Source organism: Saimiri boliviensis, chromosome 7 (assembly GCF_048565385.1).
Source record: "Saimiri boliviensis isolate mSaiBol1 chromosome 7, mSaiBol1.pri, whole genome shotgun sequence".
In the NCBI taxonomy this organism is placed as follows: Eukaryota; Metazoa; Chordata; class Mammalia; order Primates; family Cebidae; genus Saimiri; species Saimiri boliviensis.
This window is the reverse complement of record NC_133455.1, coordinates 36,255,137-36,268,339: the sequence shown is the minus strand read 5'-3', so window position 1 is coordinate 36,268,339 and position 13,203 is coordinate 36,255,137. Positions and strand designations below refer to the sequence as shown.

The following is a 13,203-nucleotide window of genomic DNA, read 5'->3' as shown; positions in this document are numbered from 1 at the left end:
ATGCGACTTTATGTGATATTTCATAGAAGTTTCACAGGCCTGAATTCATGTTTTTTTTTCTCTTCTTTTCAATTTATCTTTTTTCCCCCTGTGTACAAAAGTACCATATATTTCAGACATTCAAAAATATATAATGTATAAAGTAAAACCCACTGTAATCTTATTACCACTAAGAATACAACAATTTTGCTTTCATATAATTTCTTTAATTTGAAAACATATGCCTAGACAAATCTGATATTTTTATTTACGAAAATGGGATTTGATCTACTTGTTATTTTGTGACTTGTCTTTTAAACATTTTTATAAAATAGCTTGCACATATTTTCATGCTGCTATATATCAATCTGCCACATTTTTTTCAATTATAATATTGTCTGTACGGAGGCAAGAATGTAATGTGTATCCTATTGATAGACTCTCAGTGTGGTTATGAACATTGCTTCGTGTACATCTGCAACTCTATAATGCTCTTGCACTTAGTAATGAACCTACATTGTTTCTTTCATTCCTGCTTGAGGTTCTTTTCTTTCTCTCTTTCCTTCCTTCATTATGGAGGCTTCAGCTATGTATTTTTTTGTACAGCTGCTATTTCCTACCCATCCATGAATCAATTAATTAACCAAGACATTGATACATGAGACTATGTCACTTTCTGGGTATATAAAAGTGAAAAAAAAAAATGACTCTGCCCAAGACAGATTTCACTGTCCTGTAGAGCCCAAGTACTTATGACCATCATCACCCTGTTCCTACTACATTGCCTTCAGTTTCTTCTTTTAGCATCTTCAATCTGAAAAGGAAAATTTTCAAGTACCTCAGTAAATTCCAGAATGCTAGACTACTATTTTAGACAAAACTAACTATATGGAAATTTCTGGTTACCACTCAGATAGTTTCTTTGTACATAATCTTGAGTGTGTGTGTGTGTGTGTGTGTGTGTGTGTGTGTGTGTATGTGTGTGTGTATAAAATCTTAAGCCAGGTGCGGTGGCTCATGCCTGTAGCCTGTAATCCCAGCACTTTGGGAAGCCAAGGCGGGTGGATCAAGAGGTCAAGAGATTGACATCCTGGCCAACAACTAAAAATACAAAAATTAGTATTCTCCTTAGAGACACATAAGCTAAGCACTTATGTTGAATCTGAGTATCAGTGCCTGTTTCTTTACAGATTGCCAGACTGATTGAATGTGAGAGAGTATTAGTGGCATTGGAACTTAGCAACTCTCTAAATGATTCCAGCTATGCTCTTCAAGCTGTGACTCAATGTTATGGCCTTCTTGCTCCCATAATCTATCACAATATTGTTTTGGTACCTGTTGTACAGGTAAGGATATTCCTCTCCCCAAGAAAAGGCAGTCTTTATAAAGGCAACTTAACAATTCATTTTGGAAAAGAAAAGCCATGTGTCTCTTGTAAAGGGCAAATAGGTCAGGAACAAGTATTATGAAAATTTAGGAGTTAACTGAAAAACACTTTAATAATATGTCTGGGCAAACATAGATAAAGATATAAAATGGGTTTCTCTGAAAATATTCGGCCCTCTTCCTATCCATATTTAAATATTGGCAATCTACTTTTCTAGAGTTTTAAAGTTATTTTAATTTTTATGTTCTCATAATGTCAGAAATAACAGTATTTATTCAAGGCATATTGTTAAATCCATCATCTGGGAAAAAAATATGGTGATGAACCAAGAAAAAATACCTGGTGTCTTGGTGATGGAGGAGTTAGGATTTATGGAAAAAGGGTAGCTGAGATCTGGCTGAAGGGATTATACAGTTTTTCATGTTTCTAACAAATCACCATGGATTTAGTGACTTGAAAGGACACTCATTTACTGTCTCATAGTTTCCGTGGGTTAAGAGGTTGGATACAGGTTAGCTGGGTCTTCTGCTTAGGGTCTTATGAGGTTGAAATCGAAAAAGTGTTGGCTATGGTTGTGATTTCGTCTGAGGATTGAGGCCTTTTCCTGAGTTCACTGGTTTTTTTTGTTTTTTGTTTTTTTGTTTTATCTGAGTTCACTGTTACTGAGAGAATTCATTTCCTTGAGGTTTTACATAGGAGGTCCTTCGCTCCTAAAGGCCAGCTACTAATTCCTTGACACGTGGCCTTTCCACATCATGGCACTTTGCTTTTTCAAGGCCATAGGAGAGTCTCTTCCAGTATACTGTGAGAAGCCTTATCTAGGGTAATACATGCATGAGACTGATGAGCTCATCACATTCAAGAGCCCCACCCACATTCAATGGGAAGGGACCCTGCAGTGTGGGAGAAGGTGATTAGGGAGGGGAGAAATTTAAAAAGTAGAGTGTACTTTTTAGAGACGAGTGTACTGCAACAATAATAATATTGTTAGAATGAGAACTTGAAGCAATTAATATGCCTCCAGAGAACCGACATTCATATATTAATTTGTCCTTTGGGTTAATCTAAATGATGAATAGATTGATGCAATCTCAAAGCTACTTTTGAAAAGCTAAACTTACTCATCTAGCTGTTGGTCAAATTTAGGATCATATAATATGAAACAAGGAGAATAGGAAGTAAGCACCAACATTAATTGATTTCCTGAGATACGAATGTCTGGTTTTAATTTTAAAGGAAATTATTATTTTTAACTACTTGGAATCGCTGTGTAGTATTTATGCCATATAATCTTCCATCTGGTTTTTCAAGGTTCTCCTATATGTGGATGTGATAGTTTCTCATATACACGTAACATTCTGACTATACCTTTTATGATACTTATCAAAATATGCTTTGTTTTATGGTTATTTGTGTTTTTATGGTTATTTGTGTATTTTTAAATTCTATTGACTAATTTTCAAGTTAGTGTAGATGAAAGACTTATCTAAAAATGGAATTTACCAACTTTATCTCAGTGTACTTTCCTTTATTCCTAGCAATTCATTAATAATTATTGATGATAATAAAATTTTGTGTCTTAAAGCTGACGTGATTTGAATGGAAAATTTTATAATGAAATGAGTAAGGATGACGTTTTAAAACAAAAATCATTGTGATTCTAATTTTTAGATCTTGATAAAGTGTATAGTAGTTTTGCAAGGACTACCAAATATCGTCTGCTCAAAGAAACATACTGCGAGTTTTGAAAGCGTACAGCACATGATAGCTTGTTGTATATTCTACATAACAAAGGTATTTATCTCATTCTTTATCTAGTATCATAAACTTTAGGAGCAATGACGATTTAGAAAGTCTGCTTTTAATCACAATGAGAACACTTTTAAAAATAGCACCCTAAAAGCAGCTTTAGATCAAAAGCAAATGTAGAGGCTAAACATTATAGAATAGCAGTCTGTTGACTTTTTGATGAAACCGTGGTGCTTCGCAAACTAAAACTTGATGTAATTGAAATAGCATTTGTATATTTTATCGGTATTATATGTGGTCACACAGAACATATTTGTTTCAAAACCCTAAAACGTTAATTATGTATTTATTGTACTGCAATAAACCTGCATATCATCTATCAGGTTGTGATTTCAGTGGAACCTTCAGGCAGACTAAGTATCTTAACCCAGGCATTGAGATACCGGGGCTTAGAAGACATCAAGAGGCCAAGCAGCTGGGTTATAAGTGAACAGTCAGTCAGTAATGGAGGGGTATGTTAATCTCACCACATTAGAATGTAAACAAATGACGTTAGGCCTGAAGGAAAGGGCTGACTAGGCAGAGTCTAAGGATGATTCTGCGATTGGTGTGTAGGGTCCTGAACTCAACAGAGGATAAACCGTAGAAGTGAATTCAGGCTGTGCCAGCCAAGAGTGCTGTATCCGGACATCCAAACCCAGGAGAAGACATAGGCAAGAGTGTTGTCAGAATATAAACAGACTTTTCATTTTTGTTTCATTCCTTCATTCAACAAATATTTATGGATTACCTATTTTTATCAGGTACTGGTTTGGGCTCTTGACATACACACAAAGAATTAGAACCCCACAGTAATTGTAGGAGAAGAAGAATGAATCATGGCCGACACCCAGGTTTCTAGCTTAGGTGATGAATCGATGGTGGTGACATAAACAGGGAGGCAGGAAGATCACAACTAAGGGCTGGGGTGATTGGGGAAGGCTTCACTCTGGGGATGAGACTTAGGTATTCTCTGAACAAGAGTTACAAACACAAATGCCTGCTAAGACCAAGCAGGTAAAATAACTCATGAATTGGTTGGATGTAAGGCAAGGTTGGGTCCTGAGACAAACTAGAGATTAGGTACCTCTACCTATAGGCATTCTTTATTTAAAAAGAAACTAACATTGTCTCACAGAGCTTGTGGTTTAGTGGTGGAGACAGAATACAAACATACACATGAAATATAATTTCATGAAGCTTTGTTGCAAGCAAAAAGAAAAGCAGTAGAAGGAGACAGATTTATGGGCTGAGTCTACTTGAGATGGGATGACCCTGTAGCAAGAGGAAGAGTAGAGCTGAGACAGATGGAGGAGGAACAGCTTTGGTGGCAGAGGACGTGAAGGACTGTGCAAGTGAGTGGACCTAGAGGTTCATGACCAGTTTTTAGACTGGAGTTGAGTGGGCACATTTAAGCAGGGCAGACCATTCACATGGAGCAACAGATTCCCAACCTGCTGATTTGACAGTTATTGTTAAGAGGTCTATATAGGCCGAGTTGTGCTTAGCGTTGTTTGTAAACTGAATCACTATATTCCCAAGTGTTTTGCCTTTTTTTTTTTTAACAAAAATATGGGAAAACAATGGAAATAGTTAACTAAATTTATTTAGGCTTTAGTTAATGAGAAGAAATATTAGAAAGTATTTACTATAGCTCAAAGGCTTGCAGGAAGGTGGTTTTAAGGTAAAGAGATGAGGAATTCTGAATAGATGACAGCTCAATCACACATCCCTGACTTTTCTCCTTTTCAATGTTTATTTTGGCAGATTATATATAGTAGCCTGAGCAGGCCAGTTGGTAAAGACTGGAGGGTATCTTAGTCCAGAATATCTGAGAGAAAGGCTTTTTACGGGACTTCGTTCACCTCGGAAACGAGAAGGAACTGAGAGACAAGAGGCCGAGAGGTCAGCTTGTTTATTCTCATTGCTTGGCTCAAAGACCAGCATTGTGTGGTTCCTCTCAAAGGCTGTACTGGACAGAATCCAGTGATTCCCTCAAAGAAGGGCCATATCTGCCTGCCTGTTTTATGTGGTTCTCATAGGACCTTTGCGATTTAACCAGAGATCTGGAAGAATGCTGTGTAGGTGAGCTGATTTGCTCCATTGCTTTGGTTAGGATGTAAGCTTGCTTCTGTGGAGGTCTGGCAGCAGAGAGGCTTCTTCCCTCCACCTTAGCAAAGAAGCCATTATTTGCTGGCTGTTCATGGCCTGATCTCAAGAGCAGGAAGTAATATTTGTTCTGTTGCTCACTGGCTTGCCAGTGCTGCAGAGACCACTATGACCTGGTCTGTGTAGATGCTGAGGGAATGTAAGCCATTAGCAGGAAGGAAAAAGCAATTATTCACTGAAGGAGACTCAGTACTTCAAGGGAAGAAGAGCAAGCCAGACACCAAAATCATTGTTTCTACTCTCACCATGTTGGAAAAAGACAAGAGAAGACTTGGTTAAAAAAAAAGGCAGAGAAAACTTTGAAGGAGATACAATCATGTGATCTAGAAGAAAAGAAACAAAAATAATCCTTCTGTAACTGAACAAATGAATTTGATATTTGCTTGAAAAAAATCAAATAGATTAAGAGTATGATTAAAGTATTTCGGGAGTCAAATCTGAAAGCTCAAGAAATATCCCCTCCAACATAGTGCAGAATTACCTAGAGGTGGTAAATAAATTCAGAAGGCAGATCCAGAAGTCATAACATGAAAACAAAAGAAGTCTGGAGGTAGAAAAGCAAAGAAAATGGAGAAGGAATAGGCTTCCTGAGTTCCAGGCAGGATTGATGTAAGAATACAAATGGAAATACAGGTTGGTGAAATCCCTGAAGTCAAAGGATAAGGACGAATCTTAAAGTTCTGAGACCCAGGGAACATTTATTTGCAATGGAAAAAGAATCAATTAGCTTCAGACTTTTTTTTTTTTTTTTTTTTTAATCAGCAATGCTGGAAGTTAAAACACTGGAACAACATTTGTAGAATCCTGAGGGAAAAAGACCGAGGTCCAAAAATTAATAACCAGGAAAGATATCATTCATTTGTCAGGGCAAAATAAACATTTTCAGAAGTATGGGCATTTAAAAAGTATTCTGCCTATGTATTTATCTGAGGAAAACACTTGAGGAAATACTCTACCAAATGACAATTGATTCAGAACAGAAATCCCAAGACAGGGAAAGACAAAAAGGAGAAGAATAATGGGAGCAGTGAATCTTGCAATATATGTATTATAAAAATTAAATAGATAATAATGGCAAGACTAGGACTTTGTAATATAAATGCTAAGTAGGGATTCTTTAAAGTGAAGAGTCATCCTTGAAAGAAAAATTTATTAATAACCTAGAACTAAAACTTCTATCCTGCTTGGCATCAGGGGAGGTATGAGCAGGTAAAGATTTTTGGTGCATGGTTGCACGTTTTATGTATGCATACACACACACACACACACACACACAGAGGCACACATATACATATAAAAATACATGTATTATAAAATTATTTTTTGATAGCATATATATGTGTGTATATGTATATATTTAAAGATGACTCAGAGAAATAGGTAACCATGAGCAGAACTTTACAGCATAGTAGAACTTCCTTTTTTTTTTTTTGAGACAGAGGCTCACTCTATTCCCCAGGCTGGATGGAGTTCAGTGGTTCAATCTCGGCTCACTGCAACCTCTGCCTCTCCAGTTCAAAAAATTCTCATGTCTCAGCCTTCTGAGTAGCTGGGATTACAGGCATGCATCACTACGCCTGGCAGATTTTTGTATTTTTAGTAGAGATGGGTTTTCATCATGTTGCCCAGGCTGATCTCGAACTTCTGACCTCAGGTGATCCACCTGCCACAGCCTCCCAAAGTGCTGGGATTACAGGTGTGAGCCACTGCACCCAGCTGCATAGTAGGACTTCTAAATTGACAGGGAGAAAAAATGAACAGGGAGGAATGAGATAGAGGAAACAGGAACAGGAAAAACTGACAGGGAGGAAAAAGGGTGAATTTCAGCAAAAGTAAGAAGGAAAAAGAGAAAGTACATAAGACAGAAGACATATAATTAAGTATATCGATCACTTCACTGAATATGAATGAATTCAGGAGACAGAAATTATCAGATGGGGTAAAAAGTCAGGTTCAAATGTATTCTATTTCAAGAAACTCTTCTAAAACATGGTGCAAATAATGCTTGAAAAAATAAATGGCTAGACAATGGTACTGGGAAAATGCAAACAAATTAAAGGAGAAATGGCAATTTTCATATCAGAAAAAGTAAGTTCAGAGCCCAAAATATTAGTCAGAACCAAGAGAGTCATTATGTGGTATCCTTCAGATCTGTTCTGTCTGATCACCCTTCTCTGCTCCTGAGTGGCATTTGGTCACTTTCTGGTCCTAGGACAGTTTCATTGTCAAGTATTAAAAATTGAGTCTGAATTAGAACAAAATATAAATTTTTTACAATGCAAGTTAAAGAAGAAAAGTAAGATTATATGAAAAATGCCACAAAGATATTTGATAACACTTAGTAACCTTTCCTAATAAAATTTCTAATAAATTAGGAAAGGAAAGAAGCTATTGAATGACAAAGACATTTACCAACATTTTACAGCAAATATACTGAATGATAAATTTCTGGAGCCATTTCTTTAAAATGACAAAGACATTTTCTAACATTTTATAGCAAATATACTGAATGGCAAATTTCTGGAGCTGTTTCTTTAAAAATCAGCCACAGGAAATAGATGCTGACTCCTAACAGTGAGATTCGGTATTTTTAGATGTTCTTTCCCATGTAATAGATAAGGATAGAAAATAATTTTATAATATTAGAAAAGTGTAATTTATCTATAATTGTACTGGTCTCACAACCACATGAAATGCTGGTAAAAAATTACTAGGATTATAAAGAGAATATATAAAGTAATCATATGTAATACACTTACAAACGGATAGGTTTTAAAAAATACTAGCAATAGGTTAGAAATGGAGAGGGTAAGATATACCACTTGCCATGCACAATATTCAAAACTTAACAAAATGTTAAAGAATCTAGATAAAAGAACCGTGGGATCTTACTGAGGGACACAAAATAAGATCTGAGCATAGAACAGGCCACACCAAGTTCTTGAACAGGTAGACTTATTGTCACAGAAGTGCAAATCCTTCCTAAAATAATACTTAAATTTAATACAGTGCTAATTAGAATTCTAATTGGGTTTCTCTGAAGCTGATTAATTTAAAAGTCCTCAATAGATATTAAAGTTTGCCATAAGGCCACGTTAATTAAAAAAATGGTGTCACAAAGTAATGGGCAAGCAGTTCAGTGCAATAGAATAGAGAGTCCAGGAATGGTCCCTAAGTCTACAGAAGAAATGAATATATGACAAAGGTAGCAATTTGATTCATTGAGAAAATGATAGAGTATTATAATAGTTTATTTAATGAAAGGTGCTAGTATAACTTGACTGTTCATCTGAAAGTAAACAAGGCCAGAACCTTATAGCATGCCATAAACAAAATAAAGTCTAGATAGACTTAAGGATATTTATGTGGCCTTGGAGTCAGGGGACACTTTACTTGATAAGCCACAACATTCAAAAGATAAACAGAATAAAAAAGATAATTAGATTACATGATGATTAAAGCATTTTTATGGCAAGACACTATAAGCAAAGCTCAAAGGTAAAGATTAGGTTGGGAAAATACATGAAGGCATAGGATTATTCATGTTGATCACTCCAGGGAGTAATCAAGTTAGAAAATATGAAATAATTTTAGGGTTTGGGAAAATAATCAAATTTGTCTTTTATTATGGAGGATATAATGCAATATTTCAGTTGACTTAAAAAGTTGAGCAGGAGACAGGTCCAGGTGATAAATGGCCATCTTGTGAGGTCAGGGAGGTGCCGTTGAAGGCTTTCATACCCAGGAATGACATAAGGAGATTTGTATTTTAGAAAAAAGAAATTGTTCTTGTTGTACACAGCTAATAATTAGAGGAAATGGGACCTGAGGCAGAGTTGAGTTAGAAGGTGAGAGAAAATAAACTAAACCGGTATAGAGAAAATGGAGGTAGAATGGAAAGGATTCAAATTATTTATGAGATAGAATTGATAGAATTGAGAATCTGAAACTCTGATAGATACAGAGAATAAAGGAGGGAGAGGGAAGAGGCAGTGGTAATATTCAGCTACCTGGCCTGGGCAGTTGGGTGAATATAACACTACTCATTGAACCCTGCATGAGGAGTAATTTTGGGTGGTGAAGGGGGAGAAGGTAATGAGTTTTGAACAGATTGAATTTTGAAGATGATAGGATATCCAAAGAAGCGGCCATTATACAATAGGACCTAATCAGTCTGGAGCTCGGGAGATTTGAAATGTGTGTGAAGACAAAGAAGTCTTTAGCATCTGGACTGCAATTAAAGCAATAGAAATAGATGCCATCGCCGGGGTACGATGCATAGAGGAGTGAGAAGGGAAGAGAATTATCTAACAATTACAAGGGTGCACTTAGTTCAAGAGACCAATCCTTCTTCTAAATACTAGGCAAGAGGAAGAACTGAAGAGTTTGATTCGTCTAAAGCTATTCTGTCATTCCTAACCCCTCCCAACCTTAAGAACGTTCCTGCTGCTGTTAGTTCTGTCATTGTCACATGGTGACTCCATTGAAAGTGGGGGTTCTATGCAATCCAAAGCACCCTTTTCTTTTTCCAGTGCTACAATAACACACATTAATTCATGTTATGCTGGGCCCAAAGTCTATCTTCCAAGGTTACTTTTCTTTAGAATATATTTATCTGCTTGGTCTACCCTGACCCCCAAAAAGCTCTTCCACCAATGAGCATTTCCAGGGGAGGGGTGTCTTTTGCAAATAAAGGAAGGCCAGGTTGCCCTCTCTTACCAGGGCGCTGAGCACAACTATGTACGTTTAACTGACTAACAGGGGCTACTGCAGTGTTTCTTCCAGAGGAAAGAAACTCTGTTTCAAGGCAGCTTGTTGCTTGCATCATGTCAATAGCAACTTCTGCTAAAAACAAACAAAAAAACCCAATTCTTCTTATCCAGGTACTCCAAAGCATTGTAATATTGGTGAGGAGGGACCAGGAAAAGGAAAGGATGAAGACTTAAGAGAGGAGGGGTGAGGACTAGAGCAAGACCCTTGAAGGCATGAGGCAGTGGGATCCCAGCACATGTGGGACGGTTAGTCTTGACAAGAGATTTGCTTCTCCCCTCTAAAGGAGGGAAGGGTAGTTGTAGTTACAGATGTGTGATGATGGGTTTGTGGATAAGAGATAAGCTCCATTTCCCTTATTTTCCGTCTGTGGACAGGAAGCAAGGTCATTTGCTGACGGTAAGGAGGTAATGGGTAAGGGTGGGTTTCAAAGATTTGAGAATGGGTGGGTTTGGGTGAGCCACTGAAGAAGATGGGAGAGAATGCTGACCTAGAATAAATTGGTCTTAGAACGAGCATTTGGGGCCCGGTGGAGGCTGACATCCTTGAATTCACATGCTGCTTTCTCAGCCTTGGATGGATTTTCTCTCAGCATACACCAGCTTCTCTGGCTCTGTGCATTTCCTGACTTGCTAGCCAGGATCCCCACCCCTTCTTCTCCCACTTGGGGAATCATTGAAATCCAAGTGATGTTACTATAGAAATGACCCTGAATGTGTGTTGTTTTTTTTTGTTTGTTTGTTTCTGAGACAGAGATCAGCATGATCTCAGCTCACTGCAACCTCCACTTCTCTGGCTCAAACAGTCCTTGCATATCAGCCTCCTGAGTAGCTGGGACTACGGCCACATGCCATCACACCTGGCTAAGTTTTGTATTTTTTGTAGAGATGGGGTTTTTCCATGTTGCTCAGGTTGGTCTTGAACTCCTGAGCTCATGTGATCTGCCTGCCTCTGCCTCTCAAAGTGCTGGGATTACAGGCGTGAGCCACTGTGTCCAGCCTGAATGTGTTCTGAGCATTCAAAAACAAATAATATATTAATGTCAGAATGTTGATATTTGACTTGATTTTGTCCCTAATATGTTGAGAATTGCCATTCTAGAAGCTTCCTCCAGTCTGGCCTGCAGTTCCAGAATCCTGAACTAACCCTGAATCCCACATTTCAGATGTTCATTTGATATAAACAACGTTGGATTTTCTCTTAGGACATGTAAAACCTGATTAGTCAAATGGCTCTGTTTCTTTTCTCTGTTCTGATTTTAAAAATTGGTAATCTTTTCAGATGGTTGAGTTTTTTTTTAGGCAGCAATTTTTTTTCTGACATGCCATTTGTGAGATTCATCATCTTCAATGTGTCATTTAAAAATTGTTATACTAAACATCCGACATACTCTTTTTGTTTCACCTCTTGGTATGTTAAATAGGTCCTGTTTTTCCTTTGGTTGGAAAAATTCTTTATCATTTATTATTTTCTATGAGCATATTAAAACAAGGGGAAAAGATTGCTCAGTTATTTATAAACTAGTACCTAAAAATGTCAGAAAGCAAAATTGAGTGGAGAGGAGACTCATTTCTATTTTCTTATAGCAAAACTTAGCTCAATTCTGTTTCTTTATAGTAAAACCTTCTCCCTCTCATATACATTTAATAATGAGATTTGACTGTTTTGCTGGGCATTCAAAGCCTTGCATGATCTAACTCTACCTACCTATTTAAAATTTATTTTGGCCAAACATGACTCATGCCTGTAATCCCAGCACTTTGAGAGACCCTGCCTCTACAAAATATAAAATAAGTAAATAAATAAAAAAATTTAAAACACTCACCAAATTTATTTTGGCACATTCTTTTTTTAAAAAATTTATTATACTTTAAGTTCTGGGGTACATGTGCAAAACGTGCAGGTTTGTTACATAGGTATACACGTGCCATGGTCTTTTACTATACCCATCAACCCATCATCTACATTATGTATTTCTCCTAATACTATCCCTCCCTAATGCCCCACCCTCTGCTATTCCTCCCTTAGATCCCCACCCCCTGACAGGCCCTGGTGTGTGATGGTCTCCTTCCTGTGTCTATGTGTTCTCATTATTCAACACCCACTTATGAGTGAGAACATGCGGTGTTTGGTTTTCTGTTCTTGTGTCAGTTTGCTGAGAATGATAGTTTTTGGTTTCATGCATGTACCTGCGAGGGACATGAACTCATCTTTTTTTTATGGCCGCATAGTATTCCATAATGTATATATGCCACATTTTCTTTATCCAGTTATCATTGATGGGCATTTGGGTTGGTTCCAAGTCTTTGCTATTGTGAGCAGTGTATTTTGGCACTTTCTTTTCCACACTCTCTTCCACAGTCACTGTTAGTTTAGTGCCTTTGCCTTGGTCCCATAGAAACATGTTCCAGTTCTTAGCATTAGGTAGGGTTTCTCAGGTCTAAGCAGCCACTCATTATTTTTCAGCCACTTTATATATCCCTTCCCTGCATGAGAAGTAAAAGTTGTTATTTATTGATATGCTTTGGCTATCTCCCCACCCAAATCTCATCTTGAATTATAGCTCCCATAATTCCCACATGTCATGGGAGGGACTGGTGGGAGGTGATTGAATCATAGGGGCAGGCCTCCTGTTCTCTTGATAGTGAATAAGTCTCACAAGATTCGATGGTTTTATAAAAGGGAATTCCCCTACACGGCTGTCTCTTGCCTGCCACCATGTAAGACTTGACTTTGCTCCTCATTCACCTTCAGTCATGATTTTGAGGCCTCCTGAGCCATGTGAAATAGTGAATTAATTAAACCTCTTTCCTTTATAAATTACCCATTCTTGGGTATGTCTTTATTATAAGTGTAAGAACAAACTAAACACTTGTCTTAAATACTAACATACTCAACAGAATGTATCTACATATAACAAATTCACACAAGCTTATTTATACTCCTAGTTGCCATGAGGGGCTCACAATGAATGTGAGCCCAGAATCTGTGGAAATCAGATTGCTGGCCAGGGCAGCTTTTCTGAAGTTGATGCTAGAGCGCAGGTTTTAATGGCAAGGTGAAGCTGTATAAACAAGGTGTAGAAAGCTGTTCTGGGGGAATGGATCAGC

The 13,203-nt window shown here is 37.4% G+C and overlaps 1 protein-coding gene across 4 annotated transcripts in view; it reads left to right on the top strand.

Moving 5' to 3' along the window:
- The window catches only part of CFAP54 (cilia and flagella associated protein 54), a 318,455-nt gene that overhangs the window by 94,067 nt on the left and 211,185 nt on the right, over nucleotides 1-13,203 (top strand). For 3 of the 4 annotated variants that reach the window (XM_010340325.3, XM_074402388.1, XM_074402389.1), the window contains 2 exons: nucleotides 1,170-1,325; nucleotides 3,038-3,160. In XM_010340325.3, coding sequence (XP_010338627.2) covers nucleotides 1,170-1,325; nucleotides 3,038-3,160 — 279 coding nt within the window. The remainder of the gene's footprint in view (nucleotides 1-1,169; nucleotides 1,326-3,037; nucleotides 3,161-13,203) is intronic. The other variant, XM_074402387.1, reaches the window with a different exon arrangement.